Source organism: Protopterus annectens, chromosome 1.part0, assembly GCF_019279795.1.
Source record: "Protopterus annectens isolate FY-2018-M chromosome 1.part0, PAN1.0, whole genome shotgun sequence".
Taxonomy (NCBI): Eukaryota; Metazoa; Chordata; order Ceratodontiformes; family Protopteridae; genus Protopterus; species Protopterus annectens.
Window position 1 is genome coordinate 1,131,792,992 of NC_056725.1, and position 22,076 is coordinate 1,131,815,067.

General features: G+C 44.7%; 1 protein-coding gene across 1 annotated transcript in view; it reads right to left on the reverse strand.

The window, feature by feature from the left end:
* Positions 1-2,335: 2,335 nt before the first annotated feature.
* The window catches only part of LOC122796511 (retinol dehydrogenase 14-like), a 177,596-nt gene continuing 157,855 nt past the window's right edge, over positions 2,336-22,076 (reverse strand). The window contains exon 2 of the mRNA XM_044065054.1: positions 2,336-4,260. Within this exon, the coding sequence (XP_043920989.1) occupies positions 3,643-4,260 (618 nt within the window). The 3' untranslated portion in view covers positions 2,336-3,642. The remainder of the gene's footprint in view (positions 4,261-22,076) is intronic.

Here is a 22,076-nt window from a genome sequence, read left to right on the forward strand (position 1 = left end):
GGCCTGTACTCTCAAAGCTCACAATTATTCTCTTGGCATTCATGAACTGGAGAGCTCCAGATTAGGGGAGTTACACAAGAATGGGTCAAAACCTGCTTAAAAGTGAGGCTATTGGCATGTGATATACAGATCGGCACAGCAGAATTTTGCCAACAGGAACAAGTTCTGACAGCCATGCAACCAAAGAGGTAAATAACAGAGCCCCTGTCAAATTTAGGACAGCAGTGTCTGTTCTGTGTCCCTTTCTAAAACCATGCTAACTGTCAATAAAGAGGACACAAAACCAATTCAACTCTCAGGTTAATGTCTGTCACCACACTTAAGAACAGGAAACACCAAAGTAGCTTTCAGTAATGAAGAAAAGGGTATAATTTAACAGAACTCCACTTCTTCTTTCGGCTGCTCCCGTTAGGGATCGCCACAACAGATCAACCGTTTCCATTTCTTCCTGTCATCTGAATCTTGCTCTGTCACACCAACCACCTGCATGTCCTCTCTCACCACATCCATAAACCTTATGTTAGGCCTCCATCTTTTCCTGTTACCTGGCAGCTTCATCCTTAGCATCTTTTTCCCAATATACTCTGCATCCCTCCTCAGCACATGTCCAAACCAACGTAATCTTGCCTCTCTGGCTTTGTCTCCAAACCTTCCAACCTGGGCTGAGCCTCTAATATACTTATTCCTAATCCTGTCCATCCTCGTCACACCCAGTGAAAATCTTAACTTCTTCAACTCTGCCACATCAAGCTCAGACTCCTGCCTTTTTGTCAGTGCCACCCATATAACATAGCTGGTCTTACTACCCTCTTGTAGACCTTCCCTTTCACTCTTACTGGTACTCGTCCATCACACATCACTCCTGACACTCTTCTCCACCCACTCCATCCTGCCTGTACTCACTTCTTTACCTCTCTTCCATCCTCACCATTACTCTGAACTGTTGATCCCAAGTACTTAAACTCATCCACCTTTGCCACCTCTACTTCCTGAATCCTCACCATTCCTCTATCCTCCCTCTCATTCACGCACATATATTCTGTCTTAGTCCTGCTGACCTTCATTCCTCTTCTCTCTAGAGCATATCTCCACCTCTCCAGGGTCTCCTCCACCTGTTTCCTACTCTCACTACAGATCACAATGTCATCTGCAAACATCATTGTCCACGGGGACTCCTGTCTGATCTCGTCTGTCAACCTGTCCATCACCATTGCAAATAAGAAAGGGCTCAGAGCTGATCCTTGATGTAATCCCACCTCCACCTTAAACGCATCCATCACTCCCACAGGAGACCTCACCGCTGTCACACTACCCTTGTACATATCCTGTACCACTCTTACATACTTCTGACACTCCAGACTTCCTCATACAATTCCACAACTCCTCTCTAGGCACCCTGTCATATGCTTTCTCTAAATCCACAAAGATACAATGCAACTCCTTCTGACCTTCTCTGTACTTCTCCATCAACCTTCTCAGAGCAAACATCGCATCTGTAGTGCTCTTTCCTGGCATGAAACCATACTGCTGATCACTAATCATCATCTCCCTTCTTAACCTAGCTTCCACTACTCTTTCCCATAACTTCATGCTGTGACTGATCAGTTTAATCCCTCTGTAGTTACTACAGCTCTGCACATCATCCTTATTCTTAAAAATTTGTACCAAAACACTTTTTCTCCATTCCTCAGGCATCCTCTCACTTTTCAAGATTTCATTAAACAATCTAGTTAAAAACTCCACTGCCATTTCACCTAAACGCCTCCATGCTTCCACAGGTATGTCATCTGGACCAACAGCCTTTCCGTTCTTCATCCTCTTCATAGCTGTCCTTACTTCTTCTTTGCTAATCCACTGCACTTCATGATTCACTGTCCACACATCATCCAATCTTCTCTCCCTCTCATGCTCTTCATTCATCAGCCCCTCAAAGTACTCTTTCCATTTGCTCAACACACTCTCCTCGCTTGTGAGTATATTTCCCCCATTATCCTTTATCACCCTTACCGGCTGCACATCTTTACTAGCTCGGTCCCTCTGTCTAGCCAATCGGTACAGGTCCTTTTCTCCCTCCTTAGTGTCCAGCCTTTTATACAACTCTTCATATGCCTTATCCTTAGCCTTCGCCACCTCTCTCTTTGCCATGCACCTCAGAACTCCACTGATAAAATCAAAAATAGGACTAGAAAGAGCATATACCATTTATTTTAATTAGCTAGAAAGAAATCTAAAAAAAGTGATTAAATATGAAGCAGAAAGAAAAACACAAAAGTATGGAAAACAGTGAGAGAAACCACTATCAGACAAAACATACAAGTCAGAAGGAATGCAGGAGTGCTATCGATATAAAAATTACATTTATTTGTTTCTTATAGTGGACACCATGAACGGAATGCAAGCCACAGCTGAGAAACCTGATTTTTTTAGAAACAGACTAATACCCTTCAAAAATGTGACAGCATTAGCAATAGATGAAGTGCACATTTGAAGTTTGCTTGCCATACATTTTTTCATACAATCTCTACAAGATCACAAGCATATTCAGACGCAGAAGTATTGCATTTAAATGTCATAACTTCACCAGTGAGTTTCTGAAGAGCAACAGAGAGCAATTTGTTAAATGGACCTCAGCCACTTGTTCTGTTTGAGTGTGAAGTGTGTACATGTGTGCCCATGTGCACCTGTGCTTGCACACATCTACCTTTTTTCTACAACTAGTGCATGAAGAAAAGCAGTATAATGGTTGTCTAGTTTCTGTTGATCTCACGAATCATTTTTTTCTTGTATCAGACATCATCCCAAAAACTGACTAAATGAGACATAATGTAATAAGCACTTAGCTTTACCTCTGCACATGACACTTCACTGATGCAGTATCTGCAGCATCCAGGTACCACTTTTAAGTATCCCTAAGTGAAAGTGAATGGGAATGGGAATGATGCAAGAAAAAAAGTTTCTCATCTAAGCACTGCGTTGGTCTTAGTGATTTAAAAAAAATTAAAACAAGTATCCTTACTAGACCAATGTAGGTGTCAATTCAAGCTATTAACTTGAATTTTCACACTATACAGCTCGTTTTCGTCAACCTGTCAAATTGTTTAAACTCAAACAAACTGTTAGCTCCAGCCTCCACAGTAAGACTAGGCTGAAAAAAAAGGACATTTAGCAGGTGATTATCTCTTTAAGGAATTAAAAAAACATATTCATATTCAAAACTATTTTCTCCCCGAAACCTTCAAATCTAGGTTAAAAACATCTTGCTTAGAGTACCCACATCTGTTATGATCTTACCTAAAGGCATGGCCTATAATCTGACACATTAACTTGCCTTGGATAACCCTTATTGATCACCTACATTTACCTAAATTTCCAAGTACATACACTTACTTTAATGACTGCTAGCAATTTAAATTTCAATAACCAAATAAGATTAAATCATCCTGAAGAACAGTCTGTGGTTGCACAGACGATGACTTCGTAATCAGAAAACCTTGAACTCCCATAATGTAAAAAATGTGTTTACTCTTTACTCCAGAAAATCAAACCTAGGTTTATTGAGCACAGAATAAATTAATTTCAAGTCTGAAATGGCAATGCACTCGTTACATAGCTTGAACTACAGAAACTACTGCAGTGGATTACCTACTTTGTTAGGCCAACCATTACTTCACTGATATCCCACAGTTTTCTAGCCACTGCATCATCTGTTGCCTTTGGAAGAAGTGTCTCTTCTTTGCAGTCACCAAAATACTTACCAGATACCCCCTCTACATCAGGGGAAGAGCTCAAATATATAGATGTTTGTGCTCCCTGTAGAGGGGTTTTAAAGAATGCCCAAGAAACTGCATTAAACAAAGGCTTGGCAAAAAAAGGAATATTAATATATCTACCAAGATTTGTTTTAACTATTCCTGGATGCACCACATTTACAGTAGTCCCAGTGCCTTCCAAGCGTTTTGCCAGTTCATGAGTGAACAGTATGTTAGCAAGTTTACTTCTACTGTAAGCAAAACCTTTGTCATAGCTCTGTACGCTATTCAAGTCTTCAAAATTTATTTCACCATATTTGTAGAGTGAGGATGAAACCACCACAATCCTGCTTGGGGCTGATTTGATAAGACGGTCAAGGAGAAGATTTGTAAGTAAAAAGTGTCCCAAGTGGTTTGTACCAAACTGCATCTCAAAGCCATCCTCCGTCTTCATGTACGGACACTGAAAGACTCCAGCATTGTTGATAAGGACATCCAGTTTTGGTTCTTCCTTAAAGGGAAAAACAAAGAAAATTATATCACAGTTGGAATCCAAAATGTTTGATTTTAAGGAGTATCACAGTTAAAAAGAAGTTATGTACTCACCATAATGTTCCATCTGAGTAGTTCGACTTCATTTGTCATCAACCTGTAGGATGTCAGATTCGAGATGGCAGCTTCACCAGCATCTGATCCGAGCTCCAAGCTCCTCCCCTTAACCATAATACCCCTCCATCTCCTTCCTTCCCTCAGATCAAGTTTGCTATACCCCTCACAGGAATCCGATCCAAAAAACTTTCACTAACAAAGATAAACAAGAGAGCCGCAAGGTGCTCTTTCCTTCCTGCCAATGCAGAAAACATAATGAGAAGGTCAGTGGGAAGGAGGGGGGATGGTTGATGACAAATGAAGTCCAACTACTCAGATGGAACATTATGGTGAGTTTACTTCATTTGATCATCAACCTGTGGAACAGAGTCCCCAGCTACCAAAATCCTTGGGTGACCCTCATGGAAGGATATTTTGGAGCACCGCGGAGCCAAAGGATGCTCTCCCCCTGGAAATCACATCCAATTTATAATGAGAAATGAAGGTATGAGATGAGGACCAAGTAGCCGCTGAACAAATATCATCTAAAGACACTCTAGACCAAAAGGCAGCTGACGTAGCCAAGGACCTGGTAGAATGAGCATTTATCCTACCCAGAAGGGACATACCTTTGTCTTTATAAACCTGAAGGATGCAAAGGGAAATCCATCTAGCAACGGTTACCTTAGAAACCAGTTTGTCCAGAAAGGGTGTAGCAAAGGATACAAACAACTGATCATCAGACTTGCAAAAGGATTTAGTCCTGTTAAGTAGAAACGTACTTGTCTATGCATGTCTAATAAATGTAATTTATATTCACCTCTGTTCTGAAAATTTGGAAATAAAACAGGCAAATTGATTGATTGACATTTGTTTCAGAGGCCACTTTAGGCAAAAAAAGAGGGATTAGTATGAGGTGAAGCGCTATCTTTATGAAAAATCATATATGGAGGTTTGACAGATAATGTCTAGAGTTTGGACACTCTCCCAGCCAAGGTAATAGCCACTAGAAAGGTTATCCTCCAAAGATAAAAATTTCAAATCCACAGAAGCAGCAGGCTCAAAGGGTGGAGCAATCAAAGCTTGTAAAAAAAGAAATTATGTACTCACCATAATGTTCCATCCGAGTAGTTATACTTCATTTTCTGCAACCTGTGGGTATTCGGATCCATATCGGATCGGAGCCGGCAACATTTTATCAAGCATCTGCTCTAAGCTCCTCCCCTTACCCATAATCCCTCACTTCTCCTACCTTCCCTCAGATCAAGTTTGCCACTAGCCAAACTATGAGCAACTTAATAACGTTAACCTAGAACAGGTTTGGAGGAAGGAGGGAGGGACGGTTGCAGAAAATGAAGTATAACTACTCACATGGAACGTTATGATGAGTACATAACTTCTTTATCTGAAGTAGTTAACTTCACTTACCTGCAACCTGTGGGACAGACTCCCCAGCTACCAAAACTCCTGGGAGGCCCTCATGGAAGGATATTCCTGAGCACCGTAGAGCCAAAGGATGCTCTCCCTCTAGAGATCAAATCAGACTTATAATGAGAGATAAATGCATGTGACCTTGCCCAGGTCACTGCTGCACAGATATCATCCAGAGAAACCCTAGACCAAAAAGCAGCAGAAGTTGCCATAGATATGGTGGAATGGGCTTTAATAGGACCAGGTGGGGATAGGTCTTTATCCCTATAGATTTGCAGTATACATTGTGTAATCCACCTGGCTAAAGAGACCTTGGAAATGGCCTTGCCCAAAAAGGGTCTAGAAAAGGACACGAATAATTGGTCAGACTTACAAAATTGCTTAGTCCTATGTAGATAGAAACAAAGCTGTCTATGAACATCTAGCAAGTGCAGCTTATATTCACCCTTGTTCTGGAAATTTGGAAAGAATACAGGCAGATTAATCATCTGGTTAATGTTAGATTCAGAAGCCACTTTCGATAAGAAAGAAGGGTTCGTGCAAAGCGAAACCCTGTCTTTATGAAAAATCAAGTAGGGGGGCACGGCAGACAAAGCTTGGATCTCAGAAACCCTTTTAGCCAAAGTAATGGCCACTAAAAAGGCTGTCTTCCAGGGCAGAAATTTTAAGTCTACTGACGCTGCTGGTTCAAAAGGGGGTGCCACAAATGCCTGCAGAACTAGAGTAAGGTCCTAAGGGGAGATGGAATTCTTAACTGGGGGGTGCAAGAGAAAAGTACCTTTTAGAAAGGCCTTGCACAATCTCAAGGAGGCCAGAGCATTCAAATTTTCACCAGTATGAAAATTAGATATGGCTGCCAGTTGTACTTTCACTGTAGAGGAACTAGCCCCTTGTTGAAAAATATATGACAAAAACTCCAAGACTGCAGGAACCGAGGCAGCAAATGGATCTATGTTTCTCTGAGAAGCCCAGATAGAGAAGCATTTCCATTTGCTGTGGTAAACCTTCTAGTGGAAGCTTTGAGGGATGCCACCAGAATACTCTTTACCAAAGATGATAAACCGGGAATCCTAGCGATCAGGGGAACTGGAGTAACCAAGCCGTCAGCTTGAGGCTGTCCAGGTCGGGTGGACTGATGCCTGAGGGATGGGATACGTGATCCAGGCAGGGATCTAGAATCCATGGGGGAGTTAGAGCATAAGACCAGAGGAAGGGGAGCCACAATTGACACTGCCAGAATGGGGAAATGAGGATCACTTTGCACCCCAGTCGGCATGCTTTCTGAAGAAACTTCGGAATTAGAGGTAGTGGTGGATAAGCATACAGTAACCTGGGAGACCAAGCATGGGCTAGAGTGTCTCTGGGGGAGTCCCCTGGGGAGGGGATTAGAGCGAAGAACTCGCTGTACTTTGCATTGGAAGGAGATGTGAAGAGATCGCAGCAAGGGTGACCCCACGCTAGGAAGATCTCCTCCGCTATTGACTGTTTCAGAGACCACTCGTATGGCATTAGAATAGCCTGACTTAATCTGTCCACTAAAATGTTGGAGCGTCCTGGGATGTGCGTTGCGATCAGAAACAGACTGGTGGAAATTGCCCACTCCCACACTCTCATGGCCTCGCAGCAGAGAGGGTAAGATTTAGTCCCTCTTTGTTTGTTGATGTACCAGACAGCGAACATGTTGTCTGACTGAACTGCAATCGTCCCCGGGAGGAGAAAAGTGTGAAAGGCTTGCAACGCTAAAAGCACTGCCCTCATCTCCAGCACATTGATATGCAATCATGCAATCTGGTCTCGGTTTGGGACCACGTGCCTTGGACTGTCCTTCCCAAAAAGTAACTTTGGCTTGGGCTGGGGATGTTAAGAATGGGCGACCTGCCAAGATTTCTGGCGATTGGAGCCACCAAAGAAGAGAAGTCTTGCAGGCTTTGCTAATCCGTATAGGGTAGTCCATGGGGAGGTCTAACCAAGACCACTGAACTGCCAAGGTCCACTGAAACACCCTCAGGTGAAGGTGCGCACATGGTAGAATTGAAATTGCTGCTGCCATGGAGCCTAGGGTGTGGAGAATGTCGCTCACCATCGGTATCCTGGGGCCAAGGATCACTGACACATGGGCCTGTAGGTTCTGGATCCTGTCCTGAGTGAGAAAATCTTGTAATAGTAGAGTGTCCAACTGTGCCCCTATGAATTCCAAGGTCCATGTCGGATTTAGGCGGGACTTGGAGATGTTGATGGTGATCCCTAGATTGACTGCAAGATGCATGAAGGAGTCTCTGGCCATGCAAAGTATATGCTTGGTGATAGCAGCGAGGAGCCAATCGTCTAGGTAAGGAAACACCTGAATTCCCTGAGGCCTCGTGTGAGCCGGTACTACTGCCATAACCTTGGTAAACACCCTGGGGGCTGTGGTGAGACCAAAAGGTAGGGCTCTGAACTGGAAATGATTGGCTCCCAGCCGGAAGTGAAGAAATCTCCTGGAGCTTCTGCAAATCTTGATATGGTAGTAAGCATCCTGGAGGTCTATTGAGCACATCCAGTCACATCCTCGGAGATAAGGTAGGATGGACTGTAAGGTGACCATCCGGAATTTCTGCTTAGCTACCGACAGGTTCAGGGTAGACAGGTCCAATATGGTCTGAGGTCTCATCTTTTTTGGCACTAAAAAGAACCTGGAGTAAACGCCTAATCCAGACTGATCTGGGAGGACCGATTTGATGGCCTGATTGTAAAGCAGCTTTGAAATCTCATGCGCTGCAGCCACCCTTTGCGCAGGTGGGACATCCGGGAGGCAATCTGATTGTAAAGGTGGGGTGATGAATGGGATGGAGTATCCTCTGGATATTATTTGGAGCACCCAACGGTCCGTCGTAATGGACTCCCAAGCCATTAGGTGCAATGACAATCTTCCCTCGACTGTCTCCAGAGTAGGACAGTTGGGCAACCCCTCAGGGTTGCTGTGCGGGTCGGTTCGAGAAGGTCTCCCTCGACCCAAAGTTCCTCGGACCCACTCTGCCTCTGGGGTGGCATCTGTCTTGTCCCTCTCTGCCTCTAGGGGATGAGTTATCCTGAGTGTCAGCGGAAAACTGAGATTTTGTGAACCAGAACTTCTTCTGCCCTCTCTGATTCCTAGAAAAGGATCTTTGAGGGCTAGAGAAGCGGACTCCAATGGCAGACAGAGTCTTCCCATCCTTCTTGCTCTGGACTAAGGTGTCGCAAACTGTCTTCCCAAAAAGGGAGGAACCATCAAAGGGAGCATTCGTGAAAGATCCTTGAAGGGATCCGTGAAATGACAGAGTCTGAGCCAGGCGTGCCGCCTCATAGCTACGCCAGTCCCAGCCACCCTAGCCGCTCCTTCTGTGGCATGGGAAAGAAGACGCATGGACGTGTTAGAAACGGATTTCAGAGTCAACATTTTTGCAGAGAACAGCCGCTTGTCCTCTGGTGACAAGGACTCTGGGGGCGACAAAGAGAATTCCGTGACCAGGTCTCGCTGGAGTCGAATGACGTGTGCCAAATAATTCAGCGCTCGTATGGAAAATGTCGCTGAAGAAAAAACTTGCTTCCCAAAGCGGTTCACCGCCCTAGACTCTTTGTCCAGAGAGTGGACCAAAGAACTTTGCTGAGCCAGTTCTCTCTTGGTGGCAGCTGCCACCACCATAGCGTCCACAGGGGATCCCTTGTACCAAGCCTGTCTGTCTGTGGGAGGAGAAAGGATCCTGTCTGGGCATTTGGGTACTGGCTCTATGGTGTCAGGCTCCTTCCATGCCCACGTGGTGATAAGATCCACTAATGGATCTGCAGGAGGGGACACCCAGGATGTAGATGGGCCCATGCCAAAGGCCTCCAAGAATACTAATTCGTCCATTGAGGGTTTTGGGTCTGACTAAACTTCCCTCTGGCGGAGGATTTCCATGATGTCTCCAAAGGAGACATCCTCGGGAGGTGACCTGGGAGAACCTTCACCTTCATCCAAGTCAGTATCTTCTGTGAGAGACTCGGGGGAGTCCATGTGCCTCCTCTTACATGAATGCTTACGTGGGGTCTCCTCAGTGGGACTCTCTGAAGAGGGCTCGTAAGTCATGGGGAGTTCCACAATGGGATCCACCTGGGGGTCCTCTGGCATGGGCTGTCCCTGGGAAGGGCTGATGGGAGTAGTGACCAAATCCAAGGCAGCCTGGGTGGAGTCCAATGTAATGGGCTGGAGTCTCAATCCCTGGGAGAGAACCCTCTCCACCACGTCGAAGGCCGAAAGACAGTGCACCTCCTTGGCAACCAACAAGGAAGAAGTTCTCCCCAGCTTCATTGTGAGGATCGGGGCCGAGGCCAAGGTAGCCAGGGTTCCAAAGGAATGGCTCGTATCTGACAAAGTCGGAGCTGAAGACATCTCCGTTCCCTCGGATCCGGCTCCCTGTTCTTGGCCCCGAGAGTTGCTCGGATCTGAACAATCCGAGGAACTCAAGGTAATGGCCGGCGTTGAGGTTGGAGGAACCGTCGGCGCCGAACCCCCAGCTCAGAGGATTCTCAGATCCATAAACCCTGAGACCAAAGGTCGGATCGGGGAAGGAGAGATAGGATGGAAGAAGGGCATAGAGGTCCCCTCTCCAGCCTGAGAGGGGCCTGGCAAGACTCCCATTTAGATTTGGGTCAGAATGAATCTACACATTGTCCACGTCAAGCACCGCTAGATTCTGAGTCGACTGTGAGGAGGCAACCGACTCGGATCTGGCCCTATGAGACGACCTCAAAGAAGACTTCCAATCCAAGGGCTCCGTCGGCTCCAGGGAGAACCTCAGGGAATGGAGTCGAGGAGAAGTGGTCCTAACAACTTTCACAGGTGGACTGGGAAAAGGTTCCCGCTCAGGAGATCACTTGCGGTGCCTCTCTACCCTTTTCTCTCTCTCTTTTTTGTCCTTATCTGCAGCTTTTGTCTCCACCTCAGCAGGCTTAGAGGGAGGTTGAGTCCCAGCCTGAGGGGGGGGGGGTTGATCGGCTACAGGAGCCAATGTTGAGGCCGTCGTCTCTAAGGCAGAAACTGGTAGCAGGCCCTTGGGTTACCAGTTTCACCTTCCTTTATTTAAGGGCTCTGGGACTGAACCCTGCTAGCACAGCACATGTCAAACTAAGATGGGGAATGCCAAGGCAAATAACACACACAGTGTGGCCATCAGCCGGGTGAAAGCTTGTGGCCACAGTCTGTGCATTTCTTGAACATTGGTTTAGGCTGGTCAGCCATAATACACTCCACTGAGCCAAATGCTAAACTAGACACAAGCACACTCAGGGGTTGGCTAGGCCTACTCTATTCAAGAAAGAAACACAAACTTTCTAACTACTATTTTTTTTTTTTTTTTTTTTTAACAAACCGATGACAAGACGAAGGGGAGGAAGTGCTATCACAAACAACTACTCTCACACACTAACTAAAGAATCAAAAGTTCCACTTACACTACCCAACTTGGAGCTAGAGAGACCACAATGCATACGCATGAAGCGGCAAACAAGATCTGGGGGAAGGTAGAAGAGGTGAGGGATTATGGGTAAGGGGAGGAGCTTGGAGCAGATGCTTGATAAAATGTTGCTGGCTCGGATCCGATATGGATCTGAATACCCACAAGTTGCAGATAAATTAAGTTAACTACTTCAAATCTAGGGTAAGGTCCCAAGGAGGGGTAGGATCTTTAACTGGGGGTCTTAAAAGAAAGGTACCTTTAATAAAGGTTTTGCAAAGTCTGGAGGAAGCTAAAGAAGCAATGTTCTCACCTACATGGAAATTGGAAATGGCAGCCAGTTGAATTTTTACTGCAGATGAGCTGGTACCCTGCTGGAAAATGTATGCCAAGAACACAAGGACCACTGGAACAGGAGCTGTGAAAGGGTCCAAATCCCCCTGAGAAGCCCAGATAGAAAAACATTTCCATTTGCTACTATAGATTTTCCTGGTAGATGACTTATGAGCTGCCACCAGAATAGTCTTAACCAGGGAAGACAGACTGGAAGTCCAAGCAATCAAGGGAACTGGAACAGCCAAGCAGTGAGCTTCAGACTGCCCAGGTCTTGATGAGAGACCCTCGGGGGGTGCGAAATGAGATCCAGTATCGGATCCAAGATCCAAGGAGGAACTATCAGAGGAGATCAAAGAAAGGGAAACCAGACTTGGCGAGCCCAGAATGGGGCAATGAGGATGAATCTGCTCTCCAACCGGCGAGCCTTCTGGAGAAGTTTTGTCATGAGAGGTAAAGGGGGATAAGCATAAAGAAGACCGGGAGGCCAAGCATGGACCAGAATGTCCCTGGGAACTCCCCCTGTGGGAGGATCAGTGCAAAGAGCTCGCTGCATTTCACGTTGGAAGAAGATGCAAAGAGATCACAGCAATGCCAATCCCACTGGAGGACGATCTGCTCCGCTACTGAAGGATAGTTCTGCTCAGTGTGTCCGCCAGTATGTTGAATCAACCTGGAATGTGCGTTGCTACCAGAAAACGGTTGGTGGAGATCACCCATTCCTACACTCTCATGGCCTCGTGACAAAGAGGATAAGATCTGGTTCCCCCTTGTTTGCTGATGTACCAGACCACTGACATGTTGCCCTTCTGAATTGCAATAGTTCCCAGAAGAAAGAAGGCATAAAGGGCCTGTAACACTAACTCATCTCTAGAATGACAATATGCAATTTGGTCTCGATCAGGGACCACGTGCCTTGGATTGTCCTGCCCAAGCAATGTCCCCCCACCCTAGTTGGGAGCCATCCGTGGTCACTGTGGCTTGGGGAGGGGCTGCTACAAAAGTTCGTCCCTCGATTAGATCCGAGGAGTGTATCCACCAGAGGAGGGACTGGCTGCAAGCATTGCTTATATGAATCGGATGTGTCAACGGTAGATCTAGTGATGACCACTGAACCGCTGGAGTCCACTGTAGTACCCGCATATGCAGATGAGCACAGGGGAGAAGAGTAATGGTGGCTGCCATAGAACCTAGGGCTCGTAAAACCACCTCATCTTGAGGAAGATGAGACTGAAGGATCATTGGCACATGAAGTCGTACATTTCGAACTCTCTCTGTAGTCAGAAAGACCTTGGTTTGTAACATATCTATTCTCATTCCTATGTAATCTAAGACCTGAACAGGGTCTAGAGAAGGCTTGGATATGTTGATTGTAATGCCCAACAAGTCTGACATTTTCAGGAAATAGTCTCTGGCCTGACAAAGTAGACACCTGGTGGGAGCAGAAAGTAGCCAATCGTCCAGGTACGGGTAGACCTGTATCCCCTGAAGCCTCAGGTAGGCCATTACTACGGCCATGACCTTGGTGAACACCCTGGGGGCTGTGGTGAGACCGAAGGGTAGGGCTCGGAATTGATAGTGATTGGCCACTAGCCAAAAGTGGAGGAACCTCCTGGAGCATCTGTACATCTTTATATGGTAGTACGCGTCCTGGAGATCTACTGAGCACATCCAGTCGTTCTCCTGCAGCTAAGGCAGGATGGATTGTAGAGTAACCATCCAGAACTTCTCTTTGGCAACTGACAGGTTCAGAATGGAAATGTCCTCCATCCCCTGTTTTTTTTTTAAACTAAAAAGAACCTGGAATAGATGCCTGATCCAGACTGATCTTGTGGGACTGGCTGGATGACTCTTTCTGAGCAGCTTTTCTATTTTGAGTGCTGCTACCTCCCTTTGTGCGAGTGGAACATCCGGGAGGTGTTTTGGGGGGATGGGAGGATAGACAAAGGGAATGGCATAACCTCTGGATATTATTTGAATCACCCAACGGTCTGATGACATTGACTCCCATGCTGTCTGGTGCCACAAAAGAGGACCCCTGACTACCTCCAGAGAAGAGCAGTTGGGCAACCCCTCAGGGCTGCTGCCCGGGCCTGTCCAAGAATGGTTCTCGAAACCTGAAATTTCTTGGTCCCCCTCCTCCTCTGGGCTGGCATCTGTCTTGTCCCCTCTGCCTCTAGGGGAAGACGAGTCCTGCGTGTCCTGGGAATACTGAGGCGTCTGGAGCCACATCTTCTTTTGCCCCCGCTGATTCCTGGAAAAGGATCTTTGGGGATTAGAGAAGCGGGTCCTGATGGCAGTGTCTTCCCGTCCTTTTCACTCTGGACCAATGTCTCACGAACTGTCTTCCCAAAAAAGGAAGAGCCATCATAAGGGGCATTCACGAAAGAAACCTTAAAGGGTTCCGTAAACTGACATAGCCTGAGCCAGGCGTGTCACCTCAAGACAATGCCAAACCCGGCCACCCTTGCTGCTCCTTCAGTAGCAGGTGAAAGGAGGCACATGGACATATTAGAAACCACTTTGAGAGTGACCATTTGTGCAGAGAATATGCGTTTATCCTCCAGTGACATGGACTCTGGGGGTGAATCAGTGAATTCCTTGACCAGGTCTCGCTGCAGTCAGGTTACGTGAGCCAGATAATTCAGCACCATTATAGAAAAGGTAGCTGAAGCATAAGTCTGCTTTCCCAGATGGTCCATCATCCTGGAATATCGGTCGGGGGGATGGACTGTAGAACTTTCCTGGGCTAGTTCTTTCTTAGTTGCAGCCACTACCACCATGGCATCCACTGGGGACCCCTTGTTTCAACTAGGTCTGTCTACAGTAGGGCTCAGGATTTTGTTGGGGCGCTTGGAGATTGGCTCCACAGTGTCTGGCTCCTTCCATGACCTGGTGGTAATAAGGTCCACCAAGGGATCTGTGGGGGGGGGGGACACCCAGGAGGTAGACGGGCCCGTGCCGAAGGCCTCCAGAAATACCGACTTGTCTGAGGAAGGCTTGGGGTGGACCAACCCTCCCCCGGCTGGCGCCGGATTTCCATGATGTCTCCAAAGAAGACATAGTCAGGGGGTGATCAGGGGTAGCATTCCCCTTCCTCCAAATTGGTATTCCTCAGTGAGGGACCCTGGAGAGGAGTCCAGGTTTCTAATTTTGCACATTCGTTTGCAAGGAATCTCTTCAGTGGGACTCTCTGGAGAGGTCTCGCAAACTACCTGTGGTTCCTCAAGGTAAACTATCTGGGGCACATCGAGCATGGGCTGTCCCTGCACAGACAAAATGGCTGAAGACGGACCCAGAGGCGAGGGAGTCGGGACAGAGGCTGAGGAAATGGCCAGGGTCCTCAATCCACTGGAGAGAACCCTCTCCACCACATTGAAAGCCAAGGGGGAGCGAGCCTCCTGGGAGACTAATAAGGAGGCTGCTCTTCCTAGATCCGACATGGGGATCGGAGCCAAGATGCCGAGGGGAGGGCCCTGACCCAAAACTGGTGCCAAAGGAGAAAGACCCAACCCCTCGGATCTGACACCCAGGCTTCATCTCGGAGAACCACTTGGGTCCGAACTAGTCGGATCCGATGCACTCAATGTAACAGCCGGCGTCTAGGTACTTGGTACTATCGGCGCCAACCCCTTCAGGACCTCACGGATCCACAAACTCAGATACCAGGGGTCGGACCGGAGAAGGAGATATCGGGGAAAAGAAGGGAAGAGATCTCCCCCCTCCAGAGGGTGAGGGTGCTGGCAAGACCCCCATCTGAATATGGATGTGAATAAACCTTCGCATCATTTTGTCCATGTCCGCCTCACTCAAACATCTGGTGGACTGCGACGAGGCCACTGATGCCAACAGGGAGGGTTGATGTACAGAGACCCTGGAAGAAGGTCTAGGCTCCTCCAGCGAGAATCTGGGTGATTGGAGCCAAGGGGAAACTGGCCTGGAATCTACCTGTTGTTTCTGAGGAGGACCCACTAGATCCGTCTGGTCTGGGGATCTCTTCCTACCTTTGTCTCTCTTACTCTGTCTTTGTTCTCTTTTCTAGGCTCCCTGTCCCCAGGCCTATGTACCAGAGGCTGAGTCCCGGCCTGGGAGGGAGTGGAAGACAGAGTGGCTGAAGAAGTGGTCACGGCCATGACCATAACAGAAGTGGAGAAAGCCACCTCTGAAGTACGGAGAAGTCCTTTAAGGATCAATTTTGCCCTGCGATCCTTCAGGGCCCTGGGGTTGAACACCGCACAAATAGGGCAGTCCATGGAAAGATGGGCTGCCCCCAAACACACCACACACAGTGTGCGGCCATCAGCCAGTGACAACTTATGGCTATACACTGTGCATTTTCTGAAGACCAGTTTAGATTGCTGATCTGCCATGTCAACAAAGTTAAGTATGAGGCACAAGGCCTTAACCAGCCCAACCACACCACTCACACGACTCACTAGCAAGGAGGGGGAAGGGAGAGAAGGCCTACTCTAACTGCTACAGCAAAACTTTTTTTTTTAGGCAGAAACACGACGCAAAATGAAAGGGGGGTTAAGCAAAGGTAAAAGGTAACCTGCCTGAACTAACAGCAACACTAACACCCAAAAATAGCCAAAAACCACACCTACCATGCCTGGAGCTCTGGGACCACGCTGCTTGTCAAAGCCGTGGCAAACGAGATCTGAGGGAAGGAAGGAGATGGAGGGGCATTATGGGTAAGAGGAGGAGCTTGGAGCTCGGATCAGATGCTGGTGAAGCTGCCATCTCGGATCCGGTCCAGAACCGACATCCCACAGGTTGATGATCAAATGAAGTCAATACTTCCGATATAGTACACTACATTATTTGATCTCAGCTGTATAATGCACTATAGCAAACTTCATAATTAAATTGTACGGTGCACCATTTTAATCTCAGTAGTACAACACACAGTGGCAAACACTCTACAATGGATTTGCACCCAGTGTTAAATGGTCTCATCCCCCATGTTCAGAAAAATCAGTAGGGATAGTGAGACTGCTTAATCTTGTAAGTAAAGGCAATATAATCCTGAATAAATATGCACATTAATGAGCTGCAGAGTGACCAGCTGTAATTTCAAAATCAATTTTACAGTACAGTATTACTAAAGTATATGCCAGATTAATAAAAAAAGAAAATGTGATGTCTACAGTGACCTTTAAACTATAAATTTAAGGCAATTTAGTCATACCAGTATTTATAACATGCTACATTTTGCTTTCAGCAGTCACAGTTAATCCTGTTCTTGTATCTACAAATAAAATAAAAAAAAAAAACATTGGAATGTGTAAGCTTATTTACTAAAAGACAAAGTGGGATGTTTTTTTTTTCTGATTGTACATGTGCATTAAATATTTCTAATGTGTTGTAAGGTACTGTGAAACATTCACTATACAAGTAGGTGAAAAAAATGTCTGCAATCTGTAGCCCTGTATCTAATCCTACATCTTACCTTAAAAACACTTTCTGTAACACTACCACTAAACAAGGCAGGTCAGATACCCACTACAAACACACATGGAAAATAAATCTGTTCCTAAAATGAACCCTAACTCACAATACACACACACAGTGATATTCATAGTCCCGAGGTTCTCACTTTCACAGTGGCTAGATGTAGATTGAGATGCTGTGCCAAGATGTAAATAAAGTAAGTGCAGATCATTTGCAATGACTACAGCAATACAAAAGCTTTTGCAAAGAAATCCCCACTTGCATGAAATGCTTAAACTTGGTGACGTTATGCTTTAAGCATGTGTGAAGTGATGCATTCAAATGTAAATGCTCAGATGAATTGGGAATATTCTGGATATTTTGGACAAGTGCAGCTATGCACAAGCTTGTTTCAGGTATAGACGAAGAGTTAAGTCAAGCTGCCTGCAGCTATTTATAACAAGTTTTAAAAAATATAAAGGGGTTTTATACAATTTCTATAGGGGTGCCCTTATGTGGACACCCTAATTATGTCACTAAAAGATGAGAAAGGAGGAAATAGGAATGACTGAAAAATAGGATTCATAACATAAGGACACAGAGAAGAAACACATCAAGAGTTTGCTGGAGGTGGTGTGAAAAGAGGGGTTTTATATTATTGGCAGGGGGAGACCTCACTATTTTTCATTTTTTAAAAGAATATTTTGAAAAGAAGCAGGTTAGAGGGTGCAGAATTAGGGAAGGAGGGAGGTGATGGTGACTTGTCGCTAGGTACACCCTGGTCTGCAAGACCTCAAATGTTTCCACTGCCTGAAAGTTGTGCAGTGGAATACCCCAATGCTAAGGAAGTGAAGCCTTGCTGCAGGTCAATGGATGGAAATGACTGGGGCAGTGAGTCATGCTCCCGATAAAAATGATCTCTCGTGGGTCTCAGCTGCCTCTCCACCATAACCTCTACCAACTTCCAAAGCTTATGAGTTTCATGGTTTACCAGGCTGCCTACAGGATCACAGCCACCACCCAGACCCTGTAATAATGTCTACAGGCATGCAGAGGGGGAATGTTCCCTGACCCAAGAGATACATGGAATCTCTGGACCTGAGAAGTGAACAGAGACGGGATAGAAAGGGAAAAAAGAAATAGAGTAATGCATAATAAACTAAGCAAAGAGAGAGGAAGAGTAGAGGACACATGCAAAATGGACAATACATTTTCTTATAACTTGGTGCTACTTCAGTATATACTTTAACAGTCTTAACTTACCATATAAAAAGTAGGTATAGCATTTGAAATGGAGGTATATATTTACATGTGGATAATCTTCTGGAAAATGTTTATTAAAGGTCCATAGTCAAATAATGAGCTAGCTGCCACTGTGAACCATTTTAAGCCTAGTCAATTTCCTTTTCAAAGGTGAAAAATCAAACAATGTACCTTGTGGCTGTGAAGTAAATAGCTTAACCATTATGCAAGGCCCCATATGTAATAAGCAGTTTTAAGGTTTGAAATGGCAGTGCATTTCACAGTGACAATATTTTCTGCATTATGCTACATAAGTGTAAAAAATCAGGTTTAAGATAAGATGTGGTAAACCATTAAAATAAAAAAATTGCAATAAGCTACTAAAATAGATTATGTTTCATTTGCTTAATGGTAGATTACCTGCGCATTTTTCCATTAGTACTTACTTCTGAATGCTTATTTAAAAAAAAAAAAAAAAAAAAAAAAAAAAGTAAGAAAAAACTTCATATGATATTGAACCAAATGCTTAAAGTTTGCATAATCACATGTAACCTCAGTTAACTTCTCTGGCTCCTTCATTGTGTCTGGCATTATTGACTTCCTCATCAGCTAGAGAAATAATAAAAAGTGTGCGTGTGTTGGGAGGGGGGCATTTTTGTTTACCTGTAATACATGTCTCTGCATATACAACTGTGCTATGTTTATATTTATTAAGCACCGCATTATGCCTTTACAGATCACATGCAAATTCCTCATGAATAGGAAGTATCTGTATGTATTCTATGACATTTGTTTCCAATAATATTAAAATCTTATCCATGACTTTGTTTCCTGCAAGTACAAGTATGTCCTCCTATTTGTAATTTTTTTTCTGGCTCCAGCTTTTCGGTTATGGATATGGTTATCTGTCATACTTACACATTATGCAACTTAAAACAATGCTGTCTTCTTAGAAATATTACTTTCTATCATACTTTGCAATGTTATAAGTTGTGTAGTGTAACTGTCTGCTCTGAAATATTCATGGCAATGCTTACTTCTTTTTTCCTGAACATCAAGTAAATGGTCCTTTATGACACCTAACAAATTATAAAATCAAAAGTTTGAACTCTGTAGCATGCAGCAACATCTGTGCTAGTGATTCACTTCCGACTTTACCGCCCTTCTCCCACTCTACTCTAGGATGTGGTGGTGAAATCTAGTCAGCCATCTTGTATGTGCAGCAGTTATTTTGGAAATAACGAATGCATTACAGACGTATCACAAAGAGTAGTGGCTAACAAACACCCCATGTATTTCTCAATTTTTTTCTCTGTCTTACATTTACAGTATTATGTATGTGGAAATACACAACATTTATCTGTATTTCTGCATACCTTTGGATACATCTGTATGTTTATGTATATATACATGTATATACAGTAGATATAAAAAGTTTACACACCCCTGTTGAAATGGCAGGTTTTTGTGATGTAAAAAAAATGAGACCACAATGAATAATTTCATAACTTTTCCCACCTTTAATGTGACCTATAACCTGTACAATTCGATTGAAAAACAAACAAATCTGTTAGGGGAAAAAACATAAAAAAAAAAAAAAACGTATAATAAGTTGGTTGCATAAGTGTGCACACCCTTAAACTAATACTTTTTTGAAGCACCTTTTGATTTAATTACAGCATTCGGTCTTCTTGGGTACACACTTACCATCAATTAAAGAGACTCTTGATTAACCCCAAATAAAGTTTAGCTGTCCTAGTAGAATTTTCCTGACATTTACTCAGTTGCCTGCTACAGAAAAAGCCATGGTTCGCTGAGAGCTTACAAAGCATCAAAGGGATCTCATTGTTGAAAGGTATCAGTCAGGAGAAGGGTACAAAAAACTTTCCACAGTATTGGATATACCATGGAACACAGTGAAGACAGTCATCAAAAAGTGGAGAAAATATGGGACAACAGTGATGCAAAGAACTGGACGTCCCTCCAAAATTGATGAAAAGACACAAACTGATCAGGGAGGCTGCCAATAGACCCACAGCAACATTGAAGGAGCCACAGGAATTTCTGGCAAGCACTGGTTGTGTACTACATGTGACAACAATCTCCTGTATTCTCCATATGTCTGGTCTATAGGGTAGTGTTGCAAGATGGAAGACTTTTCTTACACAGAAAAATATCCAAGCCAAACTAAAATTTGCAAAACAACATATCAAGTCCCCCAAACACATGTGGGAAAATGTGTTATGGTCTGATGAGACAAAGGCTGAACTTTTTGGTCACAACTCCAAAAGGCAAGTTTGGTGCAAAAACAACACTTCACATCACCAAAAGAACACCACCCCCATGGTGAAGCATGGTGGTGGCAGTATCATACTTTGGGATTGCTTTCTTCTGCTGGAAGGCAGCCCTTGATGGCGGCCGATTCAAAGTCTGGGTCTGGCCTCGGCTGATGTCGCACTTTCCCGCTTCTGGGGTAAAGGCATCAGCCGACGCCATTTTCCTCAGTGTTTCTTGCCCCAGATGCCAGGTGCCCTCTAGGAAGGCTAAATTTGGATAAATGTTGAATGTTCCAAACAGTAGCAAAATATATATATATACATATATACAAACAAACAAATACACCATAATAGATTCCCCAGCTAGCTGCTATGTCCTTCAAGGATGCATCTGCAGTCATAACATATGGGTAGAATACCATAGCCAAACTAAATGTATGCCCGGAGCTCAAGTGGTAGCCACCTCTACCCCTCGGAAAGCTGATCCATTTTGAAATTGTCTGTTTGGAATTTGCTTTCCTTTTTTCTGCTGGTTTTAGTTCTGTCCAGATAGTAGCATAGTTGTCTGTGTATATAAATGAATAGCTTGGTTCAAGGATACCCTGGATACCACCTTTGGCATGAAAGTAGGATTGGTTCTCAGAGACACTCTATCCTGGTGAAAAATAAGGAAAGGCTGCACTGCCATTAATGTTTTCCAGCACAAAATTGAGATCCCAGGTCTCCTTGGAGGTTTAACAGAGAAGATAGGAGGATGCATATTGTATTCTGAATTGCTGAAGCATGAATCTTAATGGAAGAGTAGGACAGGCCATTGTGGAACAATTCTGCTAAGCATTCTAGGATGTGTGCTAGGTTTGCCACTGACATCTGAATCTCTTCCATTTAGCTGAGTATGTCTTCCTTGTGGATTGAGATAAGACAGTTTGGTTTGGTTTTAAGCAATTTTCCAGGCAGTTAGTTGCAGTGTTTTCAAGTTTGGATGCAGGGTCTTGAAATTGTCCTGATCTTCAGTAGAGCAGTAGCCGCAGGCTCAAAAGGTTGTAGTAAGTTTTTTTAGTTGCAGGCTTAACGCAGTCTCTTCCTCATATGCAGTTTGGCATTGGGAAAGCACCATAATACAGATGCCATGAACCCCTAATGCTTGAGGACTGTCCTTGCAGTCAGCACGACTGATGAGATAGTTTGATGGAAGTATACCTAGGCATCTTAGCACTGCTATGACATATTCCAGATGCTGTAGAAGGTCTTCCTTTTTTCTTGAGAAGAATCATCAGGCAGTCCAAGTAGTAAGGATAGATGAATTCCTTTGAAGCCTGAAGTAAGCTACTGGAGCCAGAACCTTTGTGAAGGGGCATTGTGTGGGAATAAAATCTGTAACCGTGATGAATGATATCCAGCACCCATCTGTCTTGGTGATTAAAATCCAATTTCTTTCTTTGAGACAGTCTTCCTCTCATGGCTAGAGTGGAAGAAGTATACACTTTTCTTACTCCACTGTCCAAAGAGCCCTTGCCTCTTATTCAGAGTTCCCACAGAAGCTTTAACACCTTTAGGCCCCTGGCCCTAGAAAC